Genomic DNA, 15,822 nt, shown 5'->3' with positions numbered 1-15,822 from the left:
CAGTGCAGTATCCCTTGCCTCTCCTTTCCCTGCAGGAGGTCTGTGTACTAATTTTCTTCACACTAGGGCAGCATACTGAATGAAATACAACCACTGGCTGGAGGCCTGTGGGCTTTTTAAATTTTCATTTACAAGTTTGAGAAAGAAACAAAAAAAAACCAAACCTACCTTAAACTTTGGAACTAAATAATATCTCCATTTTCATGTACCACACCAATGCTTATTTGTGTCTAATGTTCTGGGTTGATCAGTGTGGCTGAAAACCCTTAATTACCTCAGTACAGATGGTAATAGTTCTCATTGAGCAGGTTTGTGAAGCAATTCTTGTGCTGATACTGGGGCAGAAAGCAGAACTAATTGTTTAGTGTTGCTTATACACACTAGATTTAACATGAGTGTCATGCTGCATATACAAACATGTCTTTCCTTCTAGATTATGGACATTGTGTCCAAAAGAAATAGAAAGGATGACTTAGTAGCCTGTCCTTCATTTGCACCTTCAGTCTGACTAGAGTCCAGCCTTTTTATAGTCTTCTGAATGTGTCTTTGATGAATGGCTGTGGAGATACTCACCCTTGTCCAACTCTGTAATAGCCAGGTGGACAGCCACAAAGATAACCACCTTCAGTGTTGGAACAACCATAATTGCAGGGGTTTTTGGTAGAAGAACACTCATTCACATCATGGCATGCACTGGAGAACTGGTCATAAGAAAACCCAGAGGGGCAGGCACACTTGTAACTTCCAAGTGTGTTGTAGCAAGAAGCAGAGCCACACATGTTAGGATTAGAGCATTCATTTTCATCTGGTAAACAAACAAAAGTATATTGGTATCTCCTAATCTGATAAGACATAAGACAAGCATGATGTATTTAACAAATCAGAGTATCTGCACATCCTAGGGCTCTGTTGCATTCTTGACCTCATCATCCCACGGAAACTTGGTTGCTGAAGAGAAAGGACATTGGCAAAGGTCCCAAACATATATAGCTGGGCTGTAAGGGCATTTTAGAAGATTCTTACTGTTAACTCAATTCCCCTCCCTTGCTTCAAGTTATGTCTCCTGTTTTGCTTAGGGGTCCTCTTTGTCCTGGCAGGGTACAATCCTACCAATACACTCCTAACCATATGAGGTCCACAGATGAGAAATGAGCTGGGAGTCCAGTCATACCCGAATCATTAGTGTTCCTGGGCACCCAGCAATGGGGAGAAGTTAGCACATTGTTTAGTGGAACCCTGTAAGCTCAGTGAGGGGAAAGGCAGGCTAAATAGCCAATGAAAATCAAGTATGGTCTTCACCTTGTGAGGCTGAATTAAGACACAGAGAAGACGAGTCAGTATGACTGATTTGGTTCCAGGCTACACTGCAAGAAATGAGTGAGGATAGTACCTTATATGGAATTTTGATTGGTACCACATGTTGCTTTTTAATTTACTGTACCAAGGTACTGTTTTTCTGTAGGTCTTTTATTCTGCAACACCACTAATGCATGCTTTATCATTCTTGCCTGCAGCTACCAGAAGACACGTTCTTTTGAGGGCTATCTATGCTATTCAGAGACTGTTGCTGCTTTGGAGTTTAGTGCGAACTGTTTGTTTCTAACACTCCCACCCCAGTCCTTTGCTTTCTTTGCAGTTGAGCAGTATTAAGTACAGCATGGTAACGGTGGTTACAACCTCAGAAAAGCTGCCTGGTGTGCTACTTAATGTAAAGTGGGCATAATTAATTTATGTCTAGGATCAGGACAGTAAGATCAGCCTATAAGACATGTATGACAGTGCTCACAGTCATCCTGACTGTGACATCATTAACAGAGAACCATGAAAGCAAACTTGAAGAGAGAAGTATGTTGTTATGTGTCTTGTGAACAGTACAGAGTGGCATTATTTGAGTATGTTCTGTTTATTATTAAAAAGAAAAGTCCTGCATTTCATTTGGTATGGGAATTAGCTTAGTTCATGAAAAACAGAAAAGAAAGGCTGAATTGAATGAGCTAAACGAACAATAAAACTGCTGAGCTAATTAATCTGTCCCTGTTCCCTGCCCAAAGAACTAATGCTTACCTCAAGACTATTTTGGAAATAGAAAACCCTTAATGGTTATGTAATATTTTTTTTCTCCCCATTCACTATACATGCTGATTTGTAGCATTCTCAGATTTCTAATGTAGCAAGTGATTCTTACTTAAAAGGTGGTGGTTTGTTTGTGTTTCTTTTTTTTTTCAGTTGTGGGTTTTTTGTTTGTTTTGTTGGGGTTTTTTGTGATTTTTTTGTTCTTTTTTTTTTTTCCCCAGAAGTATTTACACTGATGCTTTCAGGAATTCAATTAACATCTTTCCACCTTTCTAAAATGAGAATTTTTCTGAGAAGGGACTCAAAATTCAGGCCTTAATAGGAAAACACCTTGTCAAACCTAGTTTAAACAGGATGAGTGTATTTTCTTTTTACCTTATGCATTGATTTATGTTGGGAGTAGTAAGTGTATGGAAAGAGGGGGAGAGAGCAAAAAAAGATTAGTGTCTTCATACCCCTTGTCCTGCCCATTCTTTTCATCACCTGGCAGTTGACACTATAAACACTATAGTACCTTTGCTGCTTCATGTATTCTGTGCTGTTTGTTTCCTTACCAACACACTGATTCCACTGGTAATGCTGAATATATCCTTGTGGGCATCCACATCTGTATCCACCCAGAATGTTCTGACAGCCATGCTGGCACCTATGGTTTCCATCACATTCATCCACATCTTTACCATAAGGAGAGAAGAAGAATATGAAAGAACACACAGTTATACACATTGCCAAATACCTTACTCACTTGAATCATAATCACTGAAACATCAGTATTTATGATGGAGGATTACTGCTGTAAGATGGAAGCACAATTCAGGTTGGTCTTTTGGGAAGCCTGAAAGTCAACTAGTGTAGTGTTCATTTCATCTGTTAATCCTATTGGAGCTTTTGAGCTTTTATAGTACTCAAATTTGGAGAAGAAACACTATTCTTGTAAATCCCACATGGTGTTGCCTTGACCTAATGTTTAGAATCTGAATGGTTTTTTATTTCAGTTTTCAAACCAATTATGTGGGACTAGATTTTCAGTTTACTGGAAGGTACTGAAGTGTATGAGTATGAGGTTTACATGCCATATTTGGAAGTAAAATGTCTCAGAGGGATAAAGGGTAAAGACACAAAGAAAAAAACAAAATGTAAAAACTCAGTAATCTGAAATAGTGTCTTCTGAAACAAATAGATTGTAAGCAGCCTAATGTGTCAGGTACAGTATGCAGTTCTAGTGGAAAATAAAAAATCATGCATAATATCACAGATTCTAAGTTACACTAGTCGTCCACAGTTTGAAACAAATGTAATGAAATGTTGATGTCCCAAAGTCTGAGGTGGAGAAAACAATTGTGCCAGGAATTATTTTATCAGTAATGGGAGTTATCTGAGAAGATAATACTTTCTAAAACTCACAGCTACATATATTCTGCACTGTCACCCTAGAAACGGGCTCTAAATATGAATTCCTGTTTTAAATGCTGCACCAAGGAGGCTGAGATTTTGAGATGTTGTAAATTTATAGACATATATCTCTGCATTTCTCATTCTCATCAGTCACATAGCCTAGTACTGCCTATTAATTCCTTCCTGGTTCAATATCTGAAGCTCACTGAAGAGACTGGAGCTCTCAAATAGAGATTTCCTGACTGGGTCTCCCTTTTGGGCCAACAGAGAGAGATGAAGACCACAATATAATTTGTATTTTAACACTAGTGAATTACCCCTCTCAATGAGTATCCCTATGGCAGAAAACTTAAAAGTACAGGAGTTAATCTTATCTGGGATACCCTCAGATACCTGGATGATTACAAGTACCTGAAACAAAAGTTGCAGAGTGATTCTGTTTAAACTGTATGAAAATGAAAATTAAAAGGAAGAATGAACTAGACTTTTACACACAAATGTCTATGTGGATTTGAAATAGCAGCCTAGAAACAGTTCAGCTAAAAAGTCACTTTTAAGTCTAGTCTGTGTAGAAATTACTCATGCAGTATGTTCTCACACACAATTACGCTTAATGCACAAATACATTCCTATTTCTTTTTGGTATTTACTTTTACTATGGCTGCTGCTCTGTTTTATCTTTGACATCACATGATTCACTAGACACAAAGGAAAGGATTTACACCATAAAAAGATTTGATCTTCACTAGTTACCTTCACAGTTTAATCCAGTAGAATCCAGAGAAAATCCCCGTTGACATTCACAGGTAAAACTTCCAGGGGTATTTTGGCAAATTCCTTTTGATCCACAAAGTGATGGCTGAGAACCACACTCATTGTTATCTTAAAAATCAGAGGAGAGAGAAGAAGATTGGCATGCTTCACAGTAGGATTTTAAGACATGTTCATATAACATTCCTTAAGAACTTGAAATACACACAGGTGCAACAGTTTATTTTGAATATGTAGCTCTTGACACACCAGAAGGCTCTGCTGCCATCCAGCATGACCTGGACAGCCTGGAGAGTTGGGCAGAGGAGAACCTACTGAGGTTCAACAAGGCACTAAGGGGAGGACCCATCCCATGCATCAGTACAGGTTAGGGGTTGAGCTGCTGGAAAGCAGCCAATAGGAGGAGGATCTTGAAGTTCTGGTAGACAATAAGTTAACCACGAGCCAGCAATGTGCCCTTGTGGCCAAGATGGTCAACGGTATTCTGGGCTGCATTAGGAGGAGTGTGGCCTGCAGGTCAAGGGAAGTCATCCTTCCCCTCTACTCTGTCCTAATGAGGCCACATCTGAAACACTGTGTCCAGTTCTGGGCTCCCCAGCTCAAGAGAGACAGAGAACTACTGGGAAAAGTCCAGCAATGATGACTGGGACACTAGAGTATCTATCTGATGAGAAATGGTTGAGAGAGCTGGGACTGTTTAGCTGGGAGAGGAGAAGACTGAAAGAAGACCTTAGCAATGTCTAGAAATACCTACAGGTGTAAGGAGGATGGAGCCAGACTCTTTTCAGTAGTGTCTGGTGACGGGAACAGGGGAAATGGGCATGAAGTGGAATACAGGAGGTTCCATCTGAACGTGAGGATAAACTTTGTGCCTATGAAGGTGAGAAAGCCCTGGACCAGGCTGCCCAGTGGATTTGTGGAGTCTCCTTCTCTGGAGACATTCAAAACCCATCTATATTCAGTCCTGTATAATGTGCTCTATACAATCCTGCTTTAGCATTAGGGTTGGACTAGAAGATCTCTAGAGGTCCCTTTCAACTCTGAAGATTCTATGATTTTGTGATTCTTTTCATATTTAAATGTCAGATGACCTGATGACTCATGCAGAGCTATGAGTAACTAATAAATTAGAAATGCAAGTTGTAATGCAGTTATCAGTGTGAAAGATTCAGGTATGTAATTGTTGACAGTGAAAAAAACACTTCCGTATTAGCTGAACTAAAATAGTTTCAATTGGAAAGATTCATACCTATCCTTAAGATTTAAAGATATCTTTATCTCCTTCTTGTTTTATATTTTAAATCAGATTTTAATACTTTACCCTGTTGTCTCCAGCTCATTATACTTAGAATATAATAACATGTATTAAATATGTACAACCATTCGCTATGCAAGAAAATACAAATGGTGGATAGACCGATTGTTCTTTAGTTACAACTGTTGCTTTTCAAAATCTGTTTTCTAGACTGCTGACATTACTGCTCTGTATTATCAGTTTTTATACAGAGCAAAAAAAAATTGAGACATGAGAATGTTGTTCTTGTAGAAAAACTGATGCAAGAAAACCAATGTTTTTCTTACCAATACAAGCTGTGTGATGTTGTGTAAAACCAGGTGGACATTTGCACGTGAATCCTCCAAGGGTGTTGACACAGAGAAACTGGCAATTATGTTGTTTGGTTTGACACTCATCAAGATCTGAAAGTAAGAGATGATGTTGTGTCAAGAAAAGTCAATAAAAAAGAGGCAAATTCAGTCTAACTTGATAATAACATCACACTTCAGAATTATTTCCATTCAAGTCAAGGTGCAACAGAAGTAGAAGTTACTGTGTATAACTTTCTTTACCTTTGCATGTCTTTCCATCTTCTTGAAGGATGTACCCACGAGGACATGAGCACTGATAGCTTCCTTCTGAGTTCTTGCAGATAAAATTGCATGGTTTAGGTGACTGCGAGCACTCATCAAGATCTAAAGAGAGAAACTGTTATGCATCTCTTGTACTAATTTCTTTCTCTGTCTTTGAAAGGTGCTTTCTAAAGCACACTGTATTTAAGAGAAAAATGGTTGTAGAAAAAGTCCCCAATTTACATTTGTTCTGAGTTTCTAATTCTTTCTTTGCAGATGTGTTGCTGTGCAGTTTCCGTAGAGCTGTCACTACAGTGATGAACAATGTCTTGAAAGAGTAATATACTAGAGTGATAATGGCATTAGTATTTTCATCTAAGGACTAAGTACTTATTTTGGGGCATAATGTGGTATATTTCTATATGTTAACCAACAGGAAAGTGGCAAAACTTAGACCACAAAAGAATGAGCTGGTTTGTCAAGTCAAAATGGTTACACAGCTGAAACATATTTCACTGCATACTCTACTGCAAGAATATTGCCAGTAGGGCTTGTTTTTCAGTTTCCCCAAATTAAACATAAAACCAGAATTGCATATTAGCAAAAGAAAGATAGAATGATATAATTGTTTTGGCTATAAAAAATCTTTAAGGTCATCAAATCCAACTGTTAGCACTGCCAACTCCACCACCAAACCTTGTCCCTAGGCATGAGATCTAAACTTTCAAAAAATACCCTGAAGGATGCTGAATCAACAGCTTCTCTGGGCGACCTGTTCCAGTGCTTGACAGTCTTTCAGTCAAGAATTTTTTCCTGCTATCGTAATAGATGAGGATAGAAAAGAGAAAAAAAGAGATAAAAGTAATAGATTGCTTTGATACAAAGGTTTACAGAAGTTTATAGGTCATTATGAACCAATTAAAAAATAACTGAGGATTAAGAAGCTGAATCTTACCAATACAAGACGTGCTGCTTATGTCAGTGGTATAGCCAACTTTGCAAAAGCATCGGAAGGAGCCCACAGTGTTAATACACTGTCCATTTCTACATAGGTTTGGCATGACCTTACATTCATCAGTATCTGTACAGAAAATATTAAATATTTCAGTTTATCTTTCAGTTAATTTCATCTATCAGTTTTAAATTTGATTTTTTTCTTCTCTTCCAGTCTTGCACAGTTCCTCATCACTGTGCGTCTGACAGAAACTTTACACTTCCTTTCTCTTTAAAAATGGATCTCAGCTCAAACATCCTTCATACTTTCATTATTGTTTGTTGGGCTTTTTATCAAAACCTTCCTGATGTATCACTGGATAATCAGGGTCCAGTTTTGCTAACTCAAAATAAAAAACCCATAAAAATGCATTTTCTTTTGACTAATTAGACAACATACATTTTTTTAACCACAATTTAAAAATGCATGCTGTCTTCTGCTTCCTGTGTGGAAATAGTAACTGCAAAGTATTTATTACATATTTTTGTTAGAACAGCTGTTTTTGGGTTTGCACCTTACACAACTTTTTAGCATCCTAAAGCTTTGGGATAATTTTTAGCTTCTATTTACTGATTGGCACCCCCTGTTTTAGATCCCAACTCTGAAAATTATGCACAGCTGTGAGTATTCTGTTTGCAGCTACTGTTCAAAGGTGCTTTTAATTTCTGGTCTCTCAGCAGCATTTGAAAAATCAAATATATCAGCATACCCCTTTCTCCTTTTCTGCCTCTTTTTATCCCCACAAATACCTCTTCCATCTGTAGTATAGCCTGGTCCATGTGGACAGAGCTTCTTATATTGAGTGGTTCCAGGAAGAGGACAGAGCTCACACTGGTTACCCCAGCCCCTGCCTCCATCACAGCAACACTCAGATTTAGTGACAAGATTCCGGCTGCTCGAAGCCATCTGACACATTGTCTGTAAAACTTCAGCAAAGCAAAACCCTTGGCGATTATCTGTAAGGAAGAAGTAGAGAAATTAAGAAAGTGTAGGACATAAACACCTGATCCACTAAGCATCTGGAGCATAATTCTGGCTCTCTGCCAACACATGCAAGCATTGCAGGATCATTAGCAAGCAGTTTTTGTAAAGTCTGTTTTAATTTAGTCTTTCAGATTTGTTGTGACTTCTGATAATCTGCAGCTATTCCAGACATCCTTGAAGTTCAGTAACTGCATGAGTTGGACATGAGCTTTTCTTCTAGAAAAGTTGTGCCCTGGGGCATATCTGGTAGTATTGCTTGGTAGTAAAACAGACTGTGAGCTGTGCTGAGCTTCCACTTAAGATGCCTATGTTTGGCTGGTGTTTGAATTAACTTTCTTGGAGAGAGGTTAGAAGTTTGTTTTGTTTGTATGTTTCACTGGCCAAAAGAGCATGTCTGATCATCTTTCAGCATCCTGATGTGGTTTAAAGGATAAAATCTTTAGCACCTAAAAATATCTATGCAACTCAGTACTTTTTCAGAGGTACTCCTGGTTTTTGTAAGGAAAAAACCCAAATTCATATGGTCTTACTGTTGATCTCTCTCTTTCCCATTCTTTTTTTCTTAGTTTTTAAGCCTTTTGGTCAATACCTGTCAGTCACGAAAAAGGAACAAAATTCCAGAGTCATTAAGCTCCTACAAGTTTCCTTCAGAAAGGAATTTTTGCAAATTTTTGCAAATTTTGCAGAGATATCTTCTAAATTGGCTGTGTCACCTGTCATATTTGCTAATTAAAATGGAAACATTTTCAAGTACGGTCTGACAGATGCTTATGATTTTAAATTAATATTTTGTTTTTTTCTCTTAAAGCTAAAAGTTAAAAATCCTTCTGATCTTTCAGAGTGTGTATATGTAACAACACCCAGCTCACCTTCTTGTTTACAAGTATGCTGAAGAGAATCTGGACATTTCTTACATGAATCTGATAAAATGTGAATTTTGGCTTTAGGCAAAACTTACTTTGGGTGCCTGATAACTGGTTATATGAAATAAAGCTATCCTCACTGTCAGTTGCGTAAGACAGTATGTTTACTGTAGTAATTTGCAGGACTCAGAGCAGATCTTTATGCACATGATAACTTGAAAAACATGTAATGCTTCGTCTCCTATTTGGGATGTAGAATAAATTTTAATGTAAACAGAATAAAAAGGTTTTCACAATATATTAAAAATAATATATGAGTTAATCTTTGTGTTTTAATTCTGAAGAAGCTCTGTGTTTCTGCCAGACTGATTTTTCATTGTAATTTCTGACCCAGGAAAACCTAAAGGAAAAGCAGCAATAAGCAAACTAACCCAATGTGTAGTTTTCAGAAAATAATACGAAAAACGCATTATATTTAAGACAGCAATAATGACCTCCAAACAGGGTATTTCCTTGGCATTAACAACTACCTAAGGTTAACAGACTGAAGCATCTTCTTCGCATCTGTCTTTAATAGCTAGGAAATACCCTACATTTCCAATGTTATTGCTGTGACATGAAGTCACACACCACTGATGACAATTTACACAAAGCTGGTTTTATCATACTTATGTAAGATAATGTACAAGTGTTTTTGATGCAAGAATACTAGTAAATACTGATAGAGTTTAAGTATTGTAAAATACTTTAAAGTATCAATACACTGATCATGAAAACAGAAAGTTTTGCAGTTCTCTTTGATTTCTAAAAAGGGAACAATTAATTTTATAGTGCAGTCTGAATGTACTGAAAAGGAAATACAGGCTCCTGACCCTTCATCAGGATTTAAAGTGCAGGCCTGCATCAAAACTTTCTAGTATATCTTGCAATTTTTTTGTGAAATCCTAGTATTTTGTATTAATAATCACTGCTTGGATTAAAGGTACAGAAAATTCAGATGCCTAGTTGCAGTACAGTGCTGCATGTTCTGAATATGCAAACATTTAGTTTGACTCTGCATCCCAGTTTTCGATCTATCTAATGTAACTAAGTTCTGCTTCTTCTCTAAAAATACCTGTATTTTGTCTGGATAGTGTTGCTTAGAACCACATTTATGTCCTGTGGAATCTAGACACTTCCATATGAGGCCCTTGATTGCTGAATTCAGCTGACATTCTCAAGATGTTCCAACATTCCTATAATTATTTAATATAAGTGTTTATTTCATAAGTATCATTGTTTAATTTCTACAGATACGACAGCTGTTAGGTACTCAGAAGCCTAACTTTCTGCATCCTTTATACTATAATGTAAGATAAAATGTATACAGAAGAGGCATTTACCAAGACACTCAGTGCCTGATGGACTTGACAGGAATCCTTCATTGCATTCACACCGGTAGCTCCCAATGAGGTTCACGCAACGACCGTTTTCACAGATACCTGGCTTGGTGCGGCACTCGTTTTCATCTTTACAAAAACATATGAACAATTTAAAATAAATTGTTACAAGAAAATATAGCAGACTCATAGAAGGCATTAATTAATCTGTGTAATATTTGCAAAATACTTCCAAGAAGTAGAAAATAAGCAACTGATTAAGCCTGGAAAGGACTTCCCCAGTAACACTGCCCTGTTCCTTTCCTTATGCACTGGTTCCTAAGATGAAAGCTTTAATCCTTGTATGTTCTTTGCAATTTGTAACAGGAGTGGAAAAGTAGCAGAGCAGGTTCTAGTAAAAAACTTTAAGCTGGCAGGTAAAACTGGATACATGCATGACTTGAGTAACAAATCTTCATTTTGTTATCATTGAGAGTCTCTAAATACATTTGGCCTCTTCTGCAATCAGTCACAATTCAGTCTCATATAATTTCCCTGGAAAAGTTTACAATTTTAGTGTATTTTTTTCTATAGGTAATGGTACAGGTACTGTAAGCAATTACACATCTTTATAGATGATTAAAATAAAATCTCGGAGAAACCTCAGGTGATTTAAAGGCAGCATTAGATGGCGAAAGGGCAACATTTCTGTTAATTACCCCTGAAAAAAATCATAAGATCTGGAGAGGAGACTAGTCATTCTCTTGCTGAAGGAACACTGGCTTAAAATACTTTAATTTAAAGCATTACCTGAGATGGACTTTTAGTCTACCTTTTTTTTCCCTTCTGAGCTAATGGCAGCCTCAGCTACTTCTGTCAACTTCGGAAAGGTCTTGCATTTTTTTTCATGTACCAAAAGAAAGTATAATGCAGTCATTGTTTCCCCCTCAACTAATTGAGAAAATGATGGAGGAATGATGTTTTCTTACTTACATGATGAAGAATTATTTTGAACTATGGCAGTTTTCACATCTTTGTCTCTTAATTGCTTTTATTTGTTTCAGAATGTTATAGTTTTAATTCTCTAAGAAACCGCCACATTATTTATAATCAGTATTAATGTTAAATATAATGTAACTTTTTATTTATGATAATCAAGCAGAGCCTCTTTTGTTTGGCAACTTAATTTTTAAAATTTAACAAGTGTCTGAAAAACTTTTTCATTTTATTGTGCACAAAAAAGAAATGAGTTTTTCTTCTGATATACTTACTAGTCATTTAGAACTACTTTCAGATAAGGCTCAAACCTTGAAATAAATAATTAATAATCATTAGCTATTTCAAGCATCCTTTATGAATTGCCATTTTCTAGTTTAGAATATACATACACAGAGACTTTTTAATCTGTTTGTTTGTTGGTATTTCAGTAGATGCCTTCTTCCCTTTCCAAGCTTTACCTGTGCAGCCTTCTCCATCAGGTCTCCGTGTCATTCCAGGAGGACAAATGCACATGAAGGTACCAATCAAATTTTTGCACATCATGCCTCTTGATTCACAATCATGCAGACCTTCAGCACACTCATCTAGATCTGGAAAAAACCAACATATTTTGTGTTTGAACTTCCTTCCAGTAGCTTCAGTTACTGAAGACAAAAACATTTGCCAAAGAAAAACAACATACAGACTTCCCTAACTAACAAGCACTGAAGAAAAATATGAGAGTTATGCTTAATCGCAGTTGTCCTAATATTTGTAAACTGTATCATCTTGTCATGCTAGAGATTGATTTGACCATTGTCACCTTCTTGGCTTTACAATCCCCATCAAGGAGTACACCTGGTAACAGAAACACTAGATACCTGTCTTACGTGGGTTCTGAAAGAGTAAATCAACATCTGCTGGGCTGTTTGCTACATTCTACTGACAGGATGAATGCAAGATGCATAGTTGCAGTATCCTTCAGTCAGTATAGGATGATGGAAATTGGGGAAAAGTTTAAACATTAGTCACTACCTTTGCACATCTTTTGGTCTTCTCTTAGTTCATAGCCGACTGGACATGTGCATTCATAGAAACCGTAAGTGTTGATACAACGAAAAGCACACAGCAAGGGATTCTGAGCACACTCATTTATATCTGAACAGGAAAAAACAAAACAGTAATTCTCCATTACATTTTAAACTAACATCAGTAAGGTTTTCTTATATCTGTGTTTATTTTTTTTTTCAGCTTATAAGTATCAGAAGTGTAATGCAAATTTCTGGATGTTTAGTTTTGAATAGTCAGAGAAAACTGAACAAAGTTCTGCTTAAAAATAATGACATAATAAATGTAAATAAAACCTGAGCTTGGAATAACAAGTTGGGACAAGCAGATTTTTATTATATTGTAATCTTTTAATGTATTTTTTGTGTGATGAGAGATGTCAGCTTTTTTTCAAACTCTAAAAAAAAATAATTCTTGCTTCAGAAAGCAAAAGAATTATGATTCACAAAATACCAAATCTGTAAGAAGCATCCTGATCAGCATCCAATGAAAGCAGAATGGTTGTACACAAATCCCACACAATGAAAAATAAGAGGCACTCTATGATGCTACTAGGAGATTAGTTTAAAACAGATGAAAGAAAATACTTCCCTAAGTAGTGACATTCTGGATCTTGCTGCCACAAGAGGCTGTGGGGGCAGATTCAAGACTTTACTGGACAGATTATTTGATAACAGATCCCTAAGTGAATACAAAAATCACTGTGTAGTTTACATGGTATTTTCTCTATACTCTCAGCTCTTGTATTAGAGGAGTGAACTGTTTGCAGTTCCTTGCACATGGAATTAGAATTTAAATTGTGAGGGATGAAATGATGGCCTAGATGGATCAGTGGTCTGACTACAGTATTACATTCATTATAACTCACTTGTCACTATAACTGTGATGAGAGGGTCAGTTCATAACTGCTTTCCCTCAGTTATGAAAACTGCATTTTTGCCACAGACAGCTATACAGTTACGAGGATTTTGAGAAGCACAACAGGCGGGTTTCTCTGACCCTCCTCCTCTGTCTTTCCAATGAACAGCCAAATAATGTAAAATACCACAACATGCAGTTAGGGAAACCCTCTGATAAACTAAAATTATGCTTCCATCAATTCAGGACTTATTTTTCAAGGACATATTTCAAGCAGAGAAGCTTTTTTTTTCCTCCTAGTTATTATAGCACCAAAGTAATAAAGTTATTTTAATAATAACAAAACAATAAAAAAAATAAAGGAATTGGACAAAAAAATAAAGGAAAAAAAATAAAGAGGACAAAGTTACCTTCACAATTCATCATTGGGCCTGGCTCAAATCCTTCATGACAGGTGCACTCAAAACTGCCAATCACATTAGTGCATGTGCCATTTCCACATGGGTTACCAATTGAACATTCATCAGTATCTGGATGTAATGAATAAATGCACATTGAAGAGAACTAGGACACATTTCACACTGTGTTTTTTATGCAAGTGTTACATAATTCTTACAATTTATGAAATATGGACATACCGATGCAATGTACTCCTGTGTAATCTAAGTTGTATCCCATGGGGCACTCACAGCGGAATGATCCATCAGTATTGATGCAGTGACCATTTGAGCAAATCCCTGGGCTTTCAAGGCATTCATTGACATCTAAACAGCAGGGAGATATGAGCAACCACTTAGCTGATGCATTTCTGTGTCAGGTCTTTAAAAAGCATTTTCAATAAACTAACAACCTACAGGCTGAGAGAGTTGGAGTTGCTCAGCCTGGAGAAGGCTCTGGGGGGACCTTACAGTGGCCTTCCAGTACCTGAAGGGGCTGCAGGAAAGCTGGGGAGGGGCTTTTTACAAGGGCAGTTAGAAATAGGACAAGGCATAATGCCTTTAAATTGGAAGAGAGTGGATTTAGGTCAGACATTAGGAAGAAATTCTTCACTATGGGGGTGGTGAGATACTGGCAGAAGTTACCCAGGGAAGCTGTGGATGCCCTTCTCTGAAAGTGTTCAAGGACAGGTTTGATGGGGCTCTGAGGAACCTGATCTAGTGGGAGGTGTCCCTGCCCATGGCAGGGGTGTTTGAACTACATGATTTTGAGGGTCCTTTCCAACCTAAACCATTCTGTGATTCTGTTTGTATACAGGAATGGAATTTCAAAGGTAATCTTTTAACTATCATTTGATAATGGTCCACAGTTATTAAAGGTCAGCCTCTGTCACCTGAGGCTGTGAGGAGCAAGCCATCATATACTATAATATCCAAATCTAGTTTTAAGTATAAATTGTGGGGGTTTTTTTTATTATGAGGAACAAGAATACCTACCTTCACGTGTATCATCGATTCCAGGAATAGTTCCATGACCATACGGACACAGGTCCTGAAAAGCAACTATAGAGGCATGGTTTTTTAAAAGAAAAAAGTGAGACACAGAACCGTGGCAGATGGTTAAACCCATCCAAAAATCTTCTACATCCTATTTTTCAAAAGTGTCAACTTTTACATCACAGTCATTACGCTGTCTTGCCAGATGCAAAAGCAACACTCACTGTTTCTTGGGGAAGCAGGAATAGAACTTGTTGAGCTTCCATATGCTTTATTTGGAGAAAACCAAAAACTGAAAACTGTCGATTACTTTAAGGATTCTTTGCACTGTCCCATTTTGCTCTTCTCTTTTGCCTAAAGCAGGCTAGACCTACAGATGGAGGCTACTAGTGCATTTTTCTACAGAGAAAGCCCAACAATTCAGTATTTCTCTTTTCTATGGTTTCTTCTCCTTAATTTTGTTCTTTTTGTTGACATGAAAATGGTCCTAGAAAAGGCAGTTAAGAGAATGCCAGAAAGATCTCTCCGTCTAATGATCGAAAGGTCCAACACAAGTGTGCTCTCCCCACCTAAAAAGGCTTTATTGTAAACCTTGATGTGTACCTTCTTCTTCCTTTGGACAGAGTTCACACGGATCACCCCATCCTTCTCCCGGCATTTTACTGCAGCAACATTTTGCCTTTGTGGTGTTGAAAGCCTTTGGCACTGAGCATTTCCCATTCTCAAAGTTAGTGAAACAGAAGCTCTGGCGAGTATCTAAAAAAGAAAATGCAGTTATGAGGAGCTAGCACCCCCTACCTGGTTATATGGTGACTGTGCAATCCTGAAAGGAATAATGTTAGGCCTGTGTATTTCATCCTGTTTTGAAAGCACTTTCCAACCCTCATAAGGGCATAGTTTGGAACGGAGCTCCAAAGATCCCTTTTTACTCATTCAACAGAGTATCTGTTACCTGTTAGAGTAAGTTATTACATTCCTTAATAATTAACTTACCAAAACATCTCCGTCCATTATCAGACAGCACAAAACCTGTAGGACAGATGCACTGGAAACCTCCTGGCGTGTTCGTACATGAACCAAAGAGGCAGATGTTGGGATCCTCGTTACACTCATTAATATCTGTAAAGGAAAGGAGAAACCCATTGGCTGTGAATTCCTTGGTTAAGAAAGATTTCTTATTTATTCATTTAACTTCAGCA

At 37.4% G+C, this 15,822-nt stretch overlaps 1 protein-coding gene across 1 annotated transcript in view; it reads right to left on the bottom strand.

The window, feature by feature from the left end:
- Positions 1-15,822, bottom strand: part of FBN2 (fibrillin 2) — a 148,652-nt gene that overhangs the window by 3,019 nt on the left and 129,811 nt on the right. The window contains exons 48-62 of the mRNA XM_009998148.1: positions 15,617-15,742; positions 15,227-15,379; positions 14,624-14,689; positions 13,829-13,954; positions 13,601-13,720; positions 12,300-12,422; positions 11,744-11,875; positions 10,311-10,436; positions 7,831-8,037; positions 7,043-7,168; positions 6,088-6,210; positions 5,821-5,937; positions 4,222-4,350; positions 2,628-2,747; positions 574-805 (exon numbers count right to left, since the gene is read on the bottom strand). Coding sequence (XP_009996450.1) covers positions 574-805; positions 2,628-2,747; positions 4,222-4,350; positions 5,821-5,937; positions 6,088-6,210; positions 7,043-7,168; positions 7,831-8,037; positions 10,311-10,436; positions 11,744-11,875; positions 12,300-12,422; positions 13,601-13,720; positions 13,829-13,954; positions 14,624-14,689; positions 15,227-15,379; positions 15,617-15,742 — 2,026 coding nt within the window. The remainder of the gene's footprint in view (positions 1-573; positions 806-2,627; positions 2,748-4,221; positions 4,351-5,820; positions 5,938-6,087; positions 6,211-7,042; positions 7,169-7,830; positions 8,038-10,310; positions 10,437-11,743; positions 11,876-12,299; positions 12,423-13,600; positions 13,721-13,828; positions 13,955-14,623; positions 14,690-15,226; positions 15,380-15,616; positions 15,743-15,822) is intronic.

This window comes from Chaetura pelagica, unplaced genomic scaffold (genome assembly GCF_000747805.2).
Source record: "Chaetura pelagica isolate M959 unplaced genomic scaffold, ChaPel_1.0 scaffold145, whole genome shotgun sequence".
NCBI classification, from domain to species: domain Eukaryota; kingdom Metazoa; phylum Chordata; class Aves; order Apodiformes; family Apodidae; genus Chaetura; species Chaetura pelagica.
The sequence above is the reverse complement of the archived record's forward strand: the minus strand, read 5'-3'. Positions and strand labels throughout refer to the sequence as shown.